Source organism: Spizellomyces punctatus (assembly GCF_000182565.1).
Source record: "Spizellomyces punctatus DAOM BR117 chromosome Unknown supercont1.8, whole genome shotgun sequence".
In the NCBI taxonomy this organism is placed as follows: Eukaryota; Fungi; Chytridiomycota; class Chytridiomycetes; order Spizellomycetales; family Spizellomycetaceae; genus Spizellomyces; species Spizellomyces punctatus.
The window spans coordinates 607,393-624,945 of NW_015971544.1; the positions used below are offsets into that span (position 1 = coordinate 607,393).

Genomic DNA, 17,553 nt, shown 5'->3' on the forward strand with positions numbered 1-17,553 from the left:
GCCTCTCCATATATGATTTAGCAGCTAATCCCCGTCGAGTCAACTTATCGAGTGATAAAAAGGGGGGCCTGGGGGGCCTGTTTTTTGGACATTTGGGGTCTACAGAGATGTTCTACTAAAGTAAAAATAGGAATAATGTGTTTGTTGTTTTTTACTCTGCTTTTTTCATTCCAAACAATCTACTTTCGAAAAAACAGGCCCCCCAAGCCCCCCCTAAAAAACAATGAATTATACTACATATATCTACTCCATATATTCTCTCTTTTTTCATAGCTCTCTTCATACATCGAGTAAAAAAAAACAGGCCCCCCACATGCCCCCCACATGCCCCCCACGCCCCCCTAAAAACAATCAATTATATAGTCCCTCTCTTTTCACTCACGCAATCGGATTCCTATGTAAAAGCGAGTTCCCTTGATTTTCTTTTCCTTCAGAACTGAACTAAGTTCCTTGTGAAATTGATTTGCACTAAGTGGTTCTTTGGTGCTCCCGAAGAATTGTATGTAGTAATGTTTGTACAATTCCTTTTTTTCAACTCGATTGTTCTTCATATCCGTTTGGTAATCTACCAGCATGTACGTCTTCTCCAGCCATTTTGCGGCGCTTAGACTGTTCATCAGGTTCCTCTGTGTAAATTCCATCACAGCAGGAGGGGTTTCTATTTCGAACGCCGATGGTATCCCAAAGAAAGTGGTATAATATTCGAAAAGCATTAAGATGAATTCGTCCCTGTAGGCGGGTGAGGAGAACAACCGCTTAAGTGACCTATCTATGATTTTTCTCGAAGTTGGGCTGTCCTCCGTTTCGTCATCCGCGACTTCATCTCCTTCATCTTCATCTCCTTCCTCCTTATTATCTTCATCAGCATCATCGAAGCAGAATGGATATTCCTGCACCCGAGCGTGCATTGCAAGGGCACGCTCCACTTTGTCAAACTTGATGTCCTCGTTCGTTTGAACATTAAGGAGACCAGTGATGGGAAATGATATGGGTTTTCCATGCAATGACCGGACCGTTTGTCGGTCATCACCGGACGACCAGCGTTTAATGATTTCTGCTATAAAATAGTCACCAGGACTAGTCTCGGAAGTGGATAAGTACCTCTTGCCAAAACAGTTGTACAACTGAGCGTTGGGAGCATCAACGGTTGCACTTTCCATCGTTAAATTCTTCTTGTCAACCGCATAATAGTATCCCCCAAATGCCTGGTCAATCAAAGTATTTTCTGTACCTTTTCCATTGCGACCTCCCCCCTTCAACACCATGAAGATTTCGTCCACAATTTTACCATAGAGGCAGCGACACACTATGTGGAAGCGATAGTTTACCAGGTCACGAGAGGGAAAGATGCTTTCATAGAAAGAGAGAATATGTTCGCGTATCTCTGGGTTGGTTTTTCTCGGATATGGATAACCACAGGTGAAAAGGATGTAATCATCGGGTCGAATATCTCGAAACGTACCTGTGTTCAGTTCATATACGCCATCTGTGAAGGCAAATAGTTCTGGTTTGGAAAGGAAGAGGTCGATGCATTTATCGTTTCTCGGTTGCAAACGGTCAACATTTTTGGCCACTTGCACTGAAAAGTTGTTCATTTCAATATCGCGACGGAATGATGCCAAGAGGTCTTGGAGCAATGAAACATTGGTCTCTTGACCATCATCATCGGCATCCTGGATGAGTCTCTGAAAGTCGGCAATAAGGGTATCGGCGACTTGAAGATTAACATCGCTATCTGCAATGTTTTCTTGCTTATACCAGATATTGTCTTTTCCAAGGATAAAGCAGATTCCGCTGGAATGCTTGAAGATAGTGTCTTTCTTGATCTCCACAAACCATTCAGCGGTGTTCTTGTGGGTGGGAACCAACACTCGCCGAAAATCAAACCTTTTCCATTGCGGAAGGCGACGCAACTCATCAATATCCAATTCTTCCCTGGCGTCTCTCTTTCTCTTCTTCGGCTGTTCGGCAATAGGTTCTTCATTCACTTCAGGCGGAACAGTTAGATGGAATTGGTCGAGGAAACTCTGAGAAAATTCCATGGGCTTCTCGGACAATCGGATGGAGTAACCGGTTTCTGCCAAGATATATTGTTCGCATTCATGCAAGAGGTTGACGTCAAACAATCTATCAGTTCCAGGCTTGCGTCTGACCTGAATTCCATCATAAATCAACACATCCACAGAATATTGGATATCGGTGAAAAACTCGTGCATCGACCACATGATACAATTTTCGACGGTGTGGTAAACGAGGCTAAGGAACGACCCAGCACGATTCTGCTTCTTACGTGAAGTCCTCAGCCAAATATCAGGAAACTGTTTTTGGAGAAGCGGCACCAGTTTTTGGTATACGAAGGAGTGAATGGCAGCGACTTGCTTGTTGAAATTGGTGGCCTTTTTTTCACAGTTAACAATTGCTATCATGTCTTGTTTGTTCATCTTCCATTCACTCAATAATGTGTCACGATTTTCAACGTAATCATCCAAGTGGGGGCAGAATAGGTTATTTGATTTGCTTAGTTCCCTTAATACAGTGAATTGAGCATTAACCATATCAAGATCATGGTACTCGTGTCCGCAAAGGTAAGCACGGAAAGGGAAGGTACGAGCAGGGGTCCCTTGAAGTGAACTAGGGTTTACCTTTTCACCGTCGTCATTGTTCAAATGGAAGCAACGACATTGTGCATATAAACGTCCGATGCGTAAATCACGGTTATTCTCTGAAAAGTTATACTCCACATGGTAGTCGTTGGGGCCAACCCGTCGTTTTTTGAATGAGCGGAAAAATCTTTTGTATTCTTCAGATACGTAGGGAGAGTTCAAGATTTCCCTCAATCTAGCATCCGACACGAATTCAAACTTTTCGATGGGCAGTTGCATTTGTGCAGATTGAGTGACCGTGGGTATATCACTGTTATCAACAGGAAAGAGCAGAGGGTCGTGACCAACTTCGTTATTATCCTCGATGTTCTCGTTCGTTTGCTTTTCGGTTTTAATTTTCTTTTTATCAGGTAAGGATGGTGGCGCCTTGGTTTCAACTCCCTTCTTGTGCTTCTGGGGAGTGAATGTACCATCGGCGTCAACAACAAAAATTTCTTCTTTCGCATCTTCAACAATTAACAAAGGTATATTTTTGCGAATCGCAATGACTTTAGGCGCTTTCTTGCTGGATTGAGTTTGCATATTGGTTATTTTACTTCCGGGTTTTTTTGTGAACTAACCATTTCGTACCAATCTTTATATAAGCATTTGAATGCACATCGGAGCTATTTAGGCAACATCGGTCGCCGATGTAAAATGCGTTTATTTAAACAAGCACGATTTTGGTACATCAATAATATACAACGAAAATGCCACACTCAAAATTTGATTACACTGGGATATTCGAAAAGTACGGGATTACCCAGACATTCCACGCTCCATCATTGCGGCAGTTGTCAAAGATGATGGATATCTCAGAGATGACTATGAGAAAGGCCGCAAAAATGAATGGAGAACTGTATCCCCGTGCAATCATACCTTTGAGAGTCTCGAAGGTTCCAAAGCAGAACTAAGTTCGATCATCCTTATAATCCTCAATCAAACTCTCCCTCATCCGCTTACTCCGCTCTTCAAGGTAGCATTGGAGACAAAGAGGTCTCCGTTGACAAGGAACCTTATCATACTCTCTGCCACATTTTTTACATTGACGTTTTGCTATGCTAGTTTCCATTTTTTAGACTTGATCTGAAAGTGTTTAAGTATGAACGAACTCACTCTAAATTTTTTTGAACCACTGTGTTAACATATCAATGGATTTAACAACTCCCGAAACGAAAGTCGAAACACTGAAAAAAAGGCTACGTTGGCTGAATGATTTATGGAAGGAGGCAAGGACAACTGAGAAACGCCTCGCCATTCACCAAGAAATCGAGCGAGTTAAGTTCGAATTAAAGGAACTTGGGTATATGAGATACTTTTAAATGGCTCAACGCAATATATGCCGCATTTTTTTTTTATTTTTATAAGGAATAGCCATGTTCTGTAGTACATCCGGATTGACCAATGTTCTTGTGACACTTTTTGTTGTAGTCGCCATAACTTGTTATGGCTTGACAGAATTGATTAATTGGACAGATGGTTATAAACAACGCCTGGTCTATCAGGAAAGATACCAACAGAAAGAAAACCTGCGCGATGCATTGGAAATCTTGGAAGACGAATTTGAATGTTATTGCAAGAACAGAAATCCCACATCAGATGACGCGCTAGCCGTGTGAGCCGCCGCAAGGCGGCGACTCAGCGCGCTCGAAGGAGCGCTGTGAGCGCTGTAAACGAGATTATGATCAGTAAACATGTCCGGAACATGATAAATCACGTGCATTCTCCTCGGCACGAGACTAAACTGCCTGGCGAGTAACAAGACCGACCGACGAATATCATAGTTATTGTTTTTAAATCTGGTTGATTCAGACTGTTCTTTAGGCTTTCTCAGACAGCGCTGAGCCGCCGCAAAGGCGGCGACTCACCCAAAAGAAAGCACAGGTCATGGTACTGACCGAACAATAAGAAAGTACCACCACAGCTCCTTCGAGCACATCGAGCTGCGCCGCAAGGCTTCACAGCTTTTAAAATTGATATAAATCACAGATACATCAAAGTAAAGTTTGTCAAAGGATGTCTACACATAGGACATCTACGACTATTTTCTTGGTTTGAGTTGTAGTAATCGACGAAACAACGTGCACACATATGATGTCCACACTCAAAGATGATGGGAATGTTATTCGCATCATTGTAGCTTTCGTAGCATATCAAACATTTCAACTCTGCCCCTGCAAATGTCCTGTTTTCTTCCCGAAGCCTTTGAGCAAGTTCTTCAACCCGTACTCTCAGATCCGGTTCATGCAAATGCAGCTCTTCCATAGGAGGTCTGTTTTCATCTAGAGCCCAGCGCATAGCACTATATAGTCCCCTGATGGTCATTCCACGAGTTCGTGCGATCAGGCGACAGGAAGTGAGATAGTTCCACTTCTCATCGTCATTCAGTCTGTTGAAGTGGGCTCTGCCCATGTGATATATCTGCTGAGCAGTAGGCATCGAGATTTTAGAAAAAGAGAGATTTTATTAGACATTTACTTCTGTCAATCTTTATATAAACCTGAGTAAGTGCGAATCTATCTATAGCTTCGCCTTTGAGCTACGCATACAACATGAAACTACGGATACAACATGAAACTACGGATACAACATGAAGCTACGCATACAACATGAAACTACAGATACAACAGACAGACTATCAATAAAGATGAAATAAATTTCTTATATTAAGTGATAAACCGGCTTATATCCTTTAGAATACAAATCAGCCCTGAAAATGGAACAACACAATACCGAATCTGCTCTCTATGATACTCTATGTAACATCCTTAACAGGATCAACCAGTCTGCAAAAACCACGAAAAATGACAAGTCGCGCCTAAACCAACTCAAAAGCCATAATCTTCTTTCATTATTCGAAACGCCTCAGATACTTATTTCGACGATTAAGGAAAAATGGCCGAATGACAATACGAAGAGCAACTATATCAAACTCGTATCGAAACTATGTCGTAATGCTAAAAAGGGGGAAAAGGCAATGATCCTTCATCTAGCAGAGGATGCAATGGACGACCTTGATGGTCATTTTACGGACACATTCCACTCTCACTTCAAGAATGTGACATATGAAAAAGTCAAACAATTCAAAACTCAGGCTGCATCCCAAGAGATGACCCAGGAAGATTTCGCAAATTATGTCCCTTACAGCGAACTCTTAGCAGGATTGAAAGTGGCTCTCACATTCATTAATGAACAAAATATAGTGGAGCATCAATTTCTAATCGCGCTTGGGATGAACCTGGACGCTGATAAGATTCGTTGTAATGATATTTTCAAAGCGATGATCAGCGAAGACGCTAATGTTACGGTGAACAATGAAGGGAAAACTGTCTTCATCCGAAAATGCAATAAGACTGGTGAAAAGAATGTCCTTATTCAGATGGGAGACACCATTCAACCATACGTTAACATGTTAGCAAATGTTAGAAAGGCCAATGAGCAAACGCGTCTGTTCCTGAAACCTGATGGAAGTATCCCCACCGATGCCTGGTGTAGTGACGAATTTGCTAACGCTATGGAACGAATCTTTAAAAAGCGTGTAACTCAGAGACGAGTTCGAATTTCAATGGGCATTTATCTTTCTGAAAAAGACAATGGAGACCATGCGTACCAAAAATCAATCGAGCACAGAATGGGTCACACATACGAAGTCCATCAACGCTATTACAATTTGTTCAAATCATTTAATGCAAATTAATGACTGTTCTCAAAATCATTCACACTGTCCCTCGCCCCACGCATAAGTTCACTTCTTGGCTCCCATGTAGCCTGGTCACGGTCATATCCTCTCCATAAGACGAGGTATTCAACTACTTGTCTTGAACCGACTCGACGTGTCCGCTTATCAAGCAATGCTTCCACTTCATACTCACCTTCTGGTACTTCCTCTTCATCCCCTTCAATTTCAGGCTCAACTTGTGGAGTTTGTCCATCATCCTCTTTTGGAACCAAACGCAATTGCCAAGCGGGATACACTCCTGGCAGCGGATGATCAGAATTGACAGCACTCCTTCGAGCGTGCTGAGTCGCCGCAAGGCGGCTCACAGGCTTAATTTTATAACTGCCCATGTAATTGGGGTGGGGATTTGGAACAACGGCTGTTATTTCATACTTCTCTTCTGAAAAGTAACCGAGCTTGGCCCGGCGTTTTATATCTGTCCCCTGTCCTGATATATACTTTCTTACAACATCGCCCACACTGAATGGAGGTAATACTTTCACCCCTCTTCCTTTCGTGCGCAGCGCACGTTGGGCTTGAGCCGCTCCTTGGATGTCTGCCTCCATCTGTTGCACAGTACGGAGTTTCTTCCCAGAACCGAAACTTACGGTAGAATTTATGTTCTCCACAATCTGCGGTAACATGGTCACCCAATCTCTGTTTCCCAAGCGCATCCCCATGAACAACGCTCGCTTTATGGTGCCATTCATCCTTTCGACCTGTCCATTTGTTTGAGGTGAGCCGGCCTTCGAATACCTCCATTCTATGCCATGTGTTTCTGCATACTGTGAAGTGATACCTTGAAACTCGTTTCCATTGTCGCTTTGAATACCATGGATTTCGACACCATCCTCAATGAGGTTTTGTAAAAAGTTAACGACACTTTGTTGCCGTGTATCTTTCAAGGCTTTAGCGTAAACGCGTTTAGTTAAAATATCAACCGCAACTGCTACATATTTATAGCCATTGTATGGGACGCTAATCATTGAAAAAAGATCGAGTTGAAGTTGTCCTGGGCTACTTGATAATATAGGACGGATGCCACCCTTGTTTGTCAATGGTCGAGACCAGCGTTGCCAGATCGGTTGCTCTTTCAACCATGCTAATAGTGTCCGTTGGGAGATATTGCTCTCAGGATACTTTGCTTTGTAGAGTGCCCAGAGCCTGTCTCGGCCCATGTACGCATGCTCTCTATAGTAGAGCTGCCTTAAACGCCGCTCATCCTCTGGTGTGATCTCTTTCCAGTAGTTCTTCCTTTGATCCATCTTATCAATAAGAATCAGCTTTAAAAACATGTATCACCGGGGCAAAACCCATTAACATGTCTCGGACATGTTAACGTCGAAATCGGTGCGCGGGCCGATCAAGCGGTTTCTTTCCGCATCTCCAAAATGAACAGTTTTTCATTATGTTCATGCCCTAGTAATATGCAATCATTCAAAATTGCCAGATAACCGGTACGGTTGAAGCATAAATGATCCAATTTGCTCAGGTGGACAATTGACATGATTTTATCAAAAATCGGTTGGTTCTCTTGATTTTTTTTAAGATACAGTATGATTTTTGCCTTATCACTACCGGTCAACATGCTCTCGCAATATCTCCAAAACTTATCCATGTCGCCTTTGACGGCATCCCTGATATTGAATACCGAATGATAATCTATATCAACACGTTGCATTGTAAATTTACATAGCTTTACTTTTTTTAATAACAGCGCACTGTTGAACTCCGTTCCAGTGCTAAAGGTTTTTAAGGGCCGAGTTCAGTGATTTTGATGAGGGTAACGTCTGTGGTATTATCGGGAGCAGCCTGATTGATACTAAAATTTGTGAAGTAAGCAACGTTATCGGCCATCCCTGTAACAATGAATGCGGCAGTGATTGTACGATTGACCCCCGAATTAAAGTTAAAGTCGCTCGAGTACACGAGAGGCATCGACCCAGCGCTTTGGCCGAGAAATATTGACAAAGTACCATTTGAATTTGCTGTGCCATGGAGGTTGAGCGTCCACTCCATAAGTACCTTGCCAGGTGTTGAAACATAGAAGACCTTTGAGGCATTGTTGGATTGCCACATGTCTTTAGTCAAAAGTTTGATAACTTGAACATTTCTTAGAAATGTTTGACTGGCAACCCATGGTTGAGTAGCACAAACCTGACCATTGCTATAGACAGCACCGTTCGAATACAGATTCCCTCCTGCAACAACATGTGCATTAACCGCAACTCCTCCATTGACAACCAGAGCACCAGTTGTACTCGATAAAGCTGGAGTGGTGCTTTCAACGACAACATTTCCTGTCGACAATGTGATAGTAATACCCTTTGCTCCCTGTGCTTGCAGTCGCACTGAACCTGCATCATTCCTCACCATAAACATCGAGGCGCCTCCGTCCACACTCCTATTGTTTCCGTTCAAAAACATAACAGCAGAACCTGCTGCATTCTGGAAGTATTGGATGGCACAACTATTGCTACCAGAGTCGACGTTTTTAAGAATAATAGCCCGTAGCCCATTAAGTGGCGAACCAATAGTTAGATTACTGGATGAGATGAGGTCTCCGGTGTAGGTGTTAACTGAGAATCGGCTATTCCATGTTCCAAAGGTATCACTGGAATAATGACCGAATTCATAATGACGTTGGTCTATGCTATCAGACGAGCTGGTGAGGTGGATGTGAAGGGCATCTCCGGAGTTGTTGTAGGAGATAGTGTAGTCACCTTTCGTAGAGGGAGTGTCACTTCTCAACTTGAAATATCCACCTGTAGAGGCGGCTATGAGAACTTTTCCTGTAATGTTTCCACCTGAGAAGATACTTTTAGAAACCCCTATTCCTCCTTTAACCTGTAGAGCACCACTTGATATGGTTGTTGCCTCGGATGTATCATTAGCAAGAATTGTATTTGCCGACAGATTACTAGAAGATGTTATAACATCTTGTTTCGATGTTTGCAGTGCTGATATGCTGGGGGCATAGTCGACAATGTTTAAAATACTTCGAATGGAAATATCATTCACAAGGGTAAATCCTTGGACATCATCTCCCATGACAAACATGTTCGACATTGGACTCATCGATGCAAGGGAATCGAGTAAAGGACTTGCATTTTGCTTCCCTGAGATGTCGACATTGGTAATGCCTAATATTGTCTTCACCTCTTCAGGAGTTTTCACCGAGAATGATGTAGCAGAACTCCCAACAATAAATGAATTCGCTGATAATGCAAGACCACTTATAGACGATAATAGTGGACTCGATGCCTGTTTATTAGCAATGGCCATCCCTACATAACTCTCGGTTGCAAGTTTGAGATTATTGGAGAAAATGTCTCCACCGATGTACAGCATTTTAGCGACACCTAAACCTCCTGATACCTGCAATGCGCCCGTTATAGTCGACGATGAGTCTGTAGTCGAAGTGATTGCAATGGTTCCATTGGCTTTGAGGATGAATTGATGGGCGCTAGTTCCATAGTTATAAAACCCGAGGCTCCCATTGGTAAGTATACCTGTTCCATTAGTTGCAGCGTGGTATATACCCCAAGAATTACTCGAAGCAGCATTGTTACTAATCAGAACGGCCGTAGACGCTGTGGCACTTGAAGGCGCATTGATGACTATGGCAGCCGGCTGCAATCCTCCTCCACCTGCTCCTAGGGTTAGAGTTTTTCCTATGCCGACTCCACCTGATACCTGGAAAGCACCTGTTGTCATACTAGTTGAATCGGTTGTGTTTGGTATCTGTGTTACGCCTGTATTGGAAACTCTCAGAACGAAGCCTGTATTGTTATAAGAACTATTTAGACCGAATCCGCCTGCTGATAATGTTCCGTCTCCTGTGCTTCCGGCAACTCTCATGCCCCATGTAACATTACTCCCAGTATTTACTAAGGACAATGTTGTAGATGCTGTGCCATTTTGAATGGTTATACCCCCGCCAACAGTGGCACTGTTAAATGATAGCGCAGTCGATGAGGTAATAAGAGGTTGATATGAGGAAAGTATATTCGATGTAGGAACAACTGAGAACCCTGTGGGTGTTCCCATGATGAAAGTGTTAGCCGCCGGCGTTAAACCGCTGATAGAATCGAGTAACGCAGACGCACTTTGTTTAGTAGCAAGTGCTGTATCTGCGGAGGCCTTGTTATTCTGAACAAGTGTTTGAAGCGAAGTCAAGGATTGACTAAGAGGACTTGTCATGCCGGTCATTGTAGCGACACTCCATTGTTGCGTAGCCACTTCGACTCCATTTTGAATGATCAGTCCTTCAACATTTAGATCATGTTCAACAAGTAAGCCACCTGTCAAGAGTCCATTGCCTACATTATCTACTCGAAACACTATATCTGAGGTGCCTTGGACAAATATTCCACCACTCGTTGTTAGAGAATTAACATTCAATGCAGACGATGTAGTAAGAAGAGGTTGGAATCCCCCTAGAATTGTAGAGACAGGTGATACTGTAAAGCCCCCAGCAGTTCCCATGACGAAGGAATTCGGTGTCGTTGTTAAACCACTGATTGCATCGAGTAAAGGACTGGCATTTTGCTTCGTAGCAATGGATGTTGTTAGAGAACTTTCAGTAGCCAATTTCACTCCATTTGTGTATACATCCCCTCCAACGTACAGTGATTTAGCGATGCCAACTCCACCTTTCACCTGGAACGAGCCGGATGTTGAGGAAGTAGCATCAGTTGTCGTATTGATAATAACATTCCCAGATGAGAGAATATCCAGATTCGAAGCCGTTGCATTATTTGTACCAATACGCAAATTACTAGCGGAGGCTCGAATGATGTAGTCTCCAGCAACTGAATTTGTTACCCATTGACCTGCTGTTGCTGTATATCCGAATGATGCATTGTTTATTTGAAAGGCGGCAGCCGCTGTAGTAGATATAATAGCATATTTTCCCATGTACACTGTGCCTTGGACTCCTAATCCACCGGCAACCTGTAATGCACCTGTCGTTGTAGAGGATGCATCATTTGTTGCATCCAGTGTAACGATTCCAGTGTTCGCGAGTATTGTCAGTCCTCTAGCGGTCTGTGCTTGAAGCCGAAGGTTACCAATATCGTTTCTCAACGTCATTGTGTTAACGCCTCCATCCACACTCCTATTGTTTCCGTTCAAAAACATCACTCCATTACCTCCAGAGGCCGTTAGATAAAGAATTGAACAAGCATTCGTCCCTGTATTAGTATTGGTTACAACTAGTGACCGTAGACCGCTAACAGAATTGGCTCCTCCGACGGTTAGGTCACCGCCAACAAGGCATGAACCATTAGTGTCCACTCTTAGACCTAGAGTAGGCGTGCTAGATGTTCTTGGATAGATAAACATTGGTGAATCCTGAGCACCCAGCCATGTAGAGGCGGATGGGTTAAAACCAAGAAACCCTGCCCCATCAACCCCAAGCCATGTTGATTTTGAGCCGTCAAAATTACTTGAAATAAACACCGATGATTGTCCTGTTGCAGAGGCTGTAGTTTGCAGACGTGTGCCTGTTATCACTTTGCCTGAAACATTACCTCCAAAAGTAATATTATTCGAAGTTAATGCCGTTATCTGGCTTCCAACCCAAGGTTTGATGACTTCGGTATCATAATCCCTTAACATCGAGAGGTTGATCGCGGCTTGGGGGTATTCATATTTGATGGTGCGATAGCAACTCGGTACATCAAATAGTAATCGAGTACAGCCTCCAATCGGGTCTGAAGCAATTGCCACATTGCTTCCAGGCTCTAAAGGCGGCATGAAGGTAACAGGGTCGACTGGTTCGTAAACTGGATTTCCATCTCCATCGAGTATAGGTTGGCCTTCCGCATCTCGTTGAACCTTACGTTCCCTCTGACCACCGAAAATCATTCCCCAAGGAAACGTTGAGACGATTGGGAGGATGGAGTTTACAGCCATGGGAATCGTCAGTGGTGGAGATACCATCGCAGGAAATGGAATAGTAGTCAGCGGTGTGGCCCCACTAAGAACAACAACATTCCCACCAGGGACATCAGTTTTTAAGATTTCTGCGGCGTCAGACTGTTCCGTATTATCGGTATCCCTTTGTTTCGATAACGGCGTAGGGTCAATGAGAGTGAAATTGTACAAAGGATAACTGCCGGATATGAGGAGATTTGGGCTGTTACTTACGAATTGTGGAGGAATCATGTTGTACTGAATGGTATTACCAACAACGACCACACTTCCGTATGAATTGGTCGAGCCAACATAATTACCTCTTAAGGTATCGCCTACTCGAAGAATCGTATCACTTCCTGAAAGCGAACATGAAATCAGATCGCCACTAACTTGCACACCATTGATACCTCGGAGGTTGGTTGACAGAATGGCACCATTCTTCTGGAGTCCAATTCCCGCAGCGATGTTCGAACTGAGAACACCGTTGTTGAGAGTTAAATCGGGCTGTTGGGCTGTGAGAGATAACCTGAAATCATTTTGCACCCTTTGGATACCATTGGAGGCGGTAAACGTATCGCCTATGGTCCCGCGGCTGAGCATCATTAAGCCAGAGTTGGCATCAACTTTTAGATCGAGTTGAAGGTCATTCTGTACTCTCTCGATACCATTGCTACAAGTCAGTACGTCTTTAATGGTATCTGCTTTGACCATTTGGAGACAACTGCCAGCCTCGCATTTGAGAGAGAGCACCACATCATTGGTCGTTCCCGGTCTAATGGAGACGCCATTAAAGTCCTGAAAAATGTAGCCACCTGTTAACTGGTTTCCTACAATCCGAACTGTTTGGTTATCAACGAGCACCCCGATTTCACGTCGTCCACTAAACTCTGGTCCGACAGCAATGGCCCCGGTTTGGCTGCCTTGGTAAAAATTGGCCATGTAATCTTTACTCACTGCATAAGAGCCTCCTCCAATAGCAGGTAATGTTGCGCTTAACTTTACATTGGGTACACGCAACTCTTGAAGCGTGGACGAATAGGTGAATGAAGAACTTCCCGAGTAGCCATAAGTAAGGTTCCCATACATGATTTGTTCATATCCGGGTGATTTCAGGGATAATCGAGAGCCGGCTTGCGTGAATGTAGAGGTGTCAGTCATCAATCTAATCGCTGTCATGTCCACTTCCCCCAGAGCGTCTGTTAGTTCACTGAGAGATGAGAAGCCAAAATCGAGCCAACTGCTTCCGATATCTAAGATTGAGTCTGCTCCAGACGATGTTCTTATCGCCCCGAACGCCTTAAACAGTTGACTAGTATTGGTTTCCAATTCGTCTTCATTGTTCACCTTTAGACTTTTATGAAGTTTGATTCCAAGGCCATTATCCCGATACAATGGTTTCTTGAGCGTTTCTAAAGGCGGAGGTGGTGGAAAGTTTACTGATAAGCCATTTTCAGTAATGGATAACGAATCGTCTGCACGAATACCAACTGTGCGTATTTCGTAATCCCTGTAGAGCGGAAACTCATAATTGTCCGGAATCACTTTTAGTTTTTCTTGTTCTACAGTTAAACATGAATCATCAATCTGAAGTTCGATATCATGATCCTCTTTTGAGTAGACAAGAGGAGAATGTGCGGTTACATCGATTGTGGTCAAGCGACTGTCCTCATCAATCTCAAGTCTCTCGTTGTCAACATTTAATCCAACGGATACGACGCCATGTTCATTCGTACAAGGCAAGCATTCAGAGGTGGTTTCAAAAGAGTTGACTTCTAACTCACCATTCTCGTTTGATACTTTTTTGAATTCTCCAACGGCAAACCCCTTGATCTTGGCTCCTGCATCGAAGCCAACCATTTCGCCTGTCACATACGGTGACAGTAGATTAGTGTTATCTACTGTTCGTAAACCAGATGCGTTTCGTGAATTTATTCCGCTCATTTAACTTAAGAAAGTAAAAATTAAGCTGATCAGCCTCGTGTTACCTCGTGTGAGCCGCGCTGTCATGTGATTTATCATGTCCTGGACATGTTAGTCCCCGATCATGGCTCACATTATCCTCTGTTTCTTCCTCGGTGGAAGTGTGACATCCTCTGCTCCTTTCCTCTGCCTACTTCGAACTGTAGGTTCGACATGAACTGTTGCCTGTGTTGGAACCGGTGGTACAACATATTCCGCTTCACGTTGTCCTCTTAGACGAGTGAGAGGACGTACTTCGCTTCCCAAGTCCGCAGTCAATGGTACTAGCGTTGGCGGGTTAAGTGCCATCGGTGCTAAGACTGGATCAACATTGACCCTTCTCCTGCGGGAAGCACGTACAGACCTCTCGACTTCTTCAGGATTTTGTAACACTATTTCCTCTAGAGCAGGCTCCTCTACATGTTCGGCATCGATTCTCCGTCTTTTTATCGTCTGCTTATCCTCTGGCTGTTTATACTGTCTTCGCTTGGTTCCGTGAGGAGCACGTCCGGCAAAAAGCACATCTGGGGGACGTGGAGGAGCAACAGGTGGAGGGGTTGCTGGTGGAGTTACCGGCTCTAGATTTATTCCTTCTACAACATCATGCTCTGCATCACCTGTTTTTTGCTTCTTTTTATTCAATCGAGGAATCGGTGGAGGCGCATTCGCCTTTCTTTTGGAACCCGCTAATACGGCTGGTTCTTTACCTTTGAAATGGAATGGTGTCCTTGCAGGAACAGAAATAAACTGTTCATTCACCGAGTTTCTCTCCAAAACATCTGCCACATCAGATGGATTTTGATGGTCATTCATAATTACCGTATCGTGAGGAATTGGTGCGCTACGAGGCATTGTTTCCACTGAGGCATCGATTTGAGGAGATTCCACATGTACCTGTGGAGTCGAGCCAGGGAAACCGCCTGGGATAGGTGGAATATAGGCATCGCCCATTGTCATCGCATCTAATGGAACTGCGACACCAGTCGCATGATTGACATGGTCATTTCCAAATGCATCTCGTCTAATTTCCGTCTCCCTTGTTAAAATAACAGGTTCTAGTGGACTTGAGTTTACATTTCTTGGTTGTGCCGGAATTTCATTTCCATTCGGTGGTGCCTGAAACATTAGACCTGTTTGACTCGTAACAGATGCCGGATAGTGAAACACAGTTCCTGATTCATCTGGAATTGGTAATCCAGATGTAGACGCTTGTGTTCCAATAGTTAGAGCGTTCCCTCGACGACTGGGGGTAATAGAATCAAGATACTTCTGTTTTTTACGATAATCTTCCTCTGCTTTAACATATTCAAGACCGTCCTTGTAAGCCTGGGTTGTTTGTTGTGCGGCAGATATTTTCAGAACATCAGAAGATGAGAGTCGTGGCTCATATTTCGGCTCGGTGTAATTTTCTTTAGTTGCTAAATCTTTATCATGAATGTTCCTGTTCCATGAATACACTACTTTTGCTCGGCCAAGGTCATCGACCTTTGAATAGTCTAGAGCGACCCCAACTTGTCTCTTTTGCAAATTAGGAATTGGTGGACTTATAGCATAAGTATCGCTTAAGTAATTTGCTCTGTAGTACGCCATTATTTCCTTTATGTAGAGCTGATAAAATAATATCTCCTCTCTTCTATAAAAATCAATATGCCTAATTGGTTTTCGAAAGCAAAAGCAAAAGCCAATGTTTTATGGAACAATGCGCCGTCATATGTTGCAAAAGCAAGGAACTTTGCTAATCAAGCAGTCCGGCATGCCACTACATTGAATAAACATGTGCAGCACGTAAATCGCCAAGTACAAGAGTCACCGCTTTTCTCAGCAGGAGTCCGAGAGAAAAGTCAAAAGATTTCTAGTCATGGTGAGACCGGTTTGAAGAAACTACAAGAACTCCACAAGAACGCTGACGACTTCGTGGAACGGGTAAGGGGCGGTCCTATCGAGTAAACCTATATTGTTCACTTCAACATAATTAAGCTTTACATGAAATAACAACTTGCAAGAACTACTCTACATTATTGAGTTTGTATGAGCAGCCCTCTTTTTCATTCAATTCTTGTGCCTTCCTGTTGTAAGCAATAAGTGCATCCCTTTTCCCAATGCCGGCATCGGCATCAAACCACGGTAACAACAGCACCAATGGAAAGTGTAACATTCTCGAAATAACACGTCACCATGCGCACCTTTTGCGTAGGTGCCGTTGCATGAGTTGTATGCACACGAAGCAAACCATCGCTGCCAGTAAATGAGAGTGCCGCATTACTGCCTTCATCCTTTGATGCAAATGACCAGCCAAATGAGAATGCCTTGGAATCATAGTCGGCGAACGACATGTCCATATCTCCTAATTGGTCAAAGTTGTTATTTGACAATTGTGTGACAAGCAGTGTTTGATTATCACTCGGTGAATGTGTGAAGCCTTGTATTCCACTTGGAATGGTCAAGTTCGGGCCGATTTGCATACGCCACTCGCGTAGTCCCTGGGACGAATACATTAACGCTTTATCTTTTGTGGTATCATTCAAAACGTCGTCATCGATAAAGGACATCTCCACACCCTGGAGAGAGCGAACGCCAGACATATGGAGCAAGAAGGTGTTCCGGTTTCCGCCACTACATGCATTTTCCGTTTGGGTTGAGCGCACATAGTCATAGAATATTGATTTACCGTCCGAAATAGCACGAGTCGCGTTGACAACGGTCGTCGGAGGAGGAGTGATATAAGGGACCAAACACCGAATGTTGGAAACCCGAATCTCACCTACACCGGCGCTTGTAAACACTGTGTTCGGGTCTGCGAGGGTGATAATGATTTCTAACGCCTGATTTGGAAGGGCCCACACAGGGAAGAACTGGTCATTCGATGGATGGCAAAAACCGACGAACGGGTGGTGATTAATGGAAATGGTACTTGATGTTGCAAAGATGTTGGTGTTTCCATATCCGGAAAGTTGGCTCAACAATTTCTTACTACCGGTGGATAGATTGCGGTACGTTTGTACTAGATAAAGAGGATAGTTTGGAATGTTAACAACAGTTTCTCCCCCTGCTTTGATGGTTAATGATTGAATAATGGATTCTAAGCCAAGGTACGTATTTTTAACACCTGTACCAGGAGTTATCAGGTTCCCTGCATTATCGTATGCAGAGACATCCATGGAGAGAATGAGTTTTTGCAGAATGAAACTCACCGAATTAGAGTCACAAGTTATCTTGATTGGGGTCAGGTTACGACTTTTTGTCGTATATGTGCTTTGACCAATCGGACTATAGATTGACACGCCTTCCCACGGGGGTCTGAGTACCCCCTCG

General features: G+C 43.6%; 4 protein-coding genes across 4 annotated transcripts; all 4 read right to left on the reverse strand.

Annotated features, from left to right (window-relative positions):
• Positions 1–374: 374 nt before the first annotated feature.
• On the reverse strand, positions 375–3,185 carry SPPG_05087 (uncharacterized protein; the record flags this gene model as incomplete). The annotated part of the gene is made up of 1 exon (XM_016753318.1): positions 375–3,185. The coding sequence occupies one exon, from the start codon at positions 3,183–3,185 to the stop codon at positions 375–377; it is 2,811 nt and encodes a 936-aa protein (XP_016607746.1).
• Positions 3,186–11,975: 8,790 nt separating this feature from the next.
• SPPG_05088 (uncharacterized protein) lies at positions 11,976–14,139 on the reverse strand (the record flags this gene model as incomplete). Its single annotated transcript, XM_016753319.1, has 2 exons — positions 11,976–12,107; positions 12,274–14,139. 2 exons carry the CDS (start codon positions 14,137–14,139, stop codon positions 11,976–11,978), a joined length of 1,998 nt encoding a protein of 665 aa, XP_016607747.1.
• Positions 14,140–14,331: 192 nt separating this feature from the next.
• Positions 14,332–15,831, reverse strand: SPPG_05089 (uncharacterized protein; the record flags this gene model as incomplete). The annotated part of the gene is made up of 1 exon (XM_016753320.1): positions 14,332–15,831. One exon carries the CDS (start codon positions 15,829–15,831, stop codon positions 14,332–14,334), a length of 1,500 nt encoding a protein of 499 aa, XP_016607748.1.
• A 524-nt stretch (positions 15,832–16,355) lies between these two features.
• SPPG_05090 (uncharacterized protein) lies at positions 16,356–17,399 on the reverse strand (the record flags this gene model as incomplete). The annotated part of the gene is made up of 1 exon (XM_016753321.1): positions 16,356–17,399. One exon carries the CDS (start codon positions 17,397–17,399, stop codon positions 16,356–16,358), a length of 1,044 nt encoding a protein of 347 aa, XP_016607749.1.
• Between the last annotated feature and the right edge of the window lie 154 nt (positions 17,400–17,553).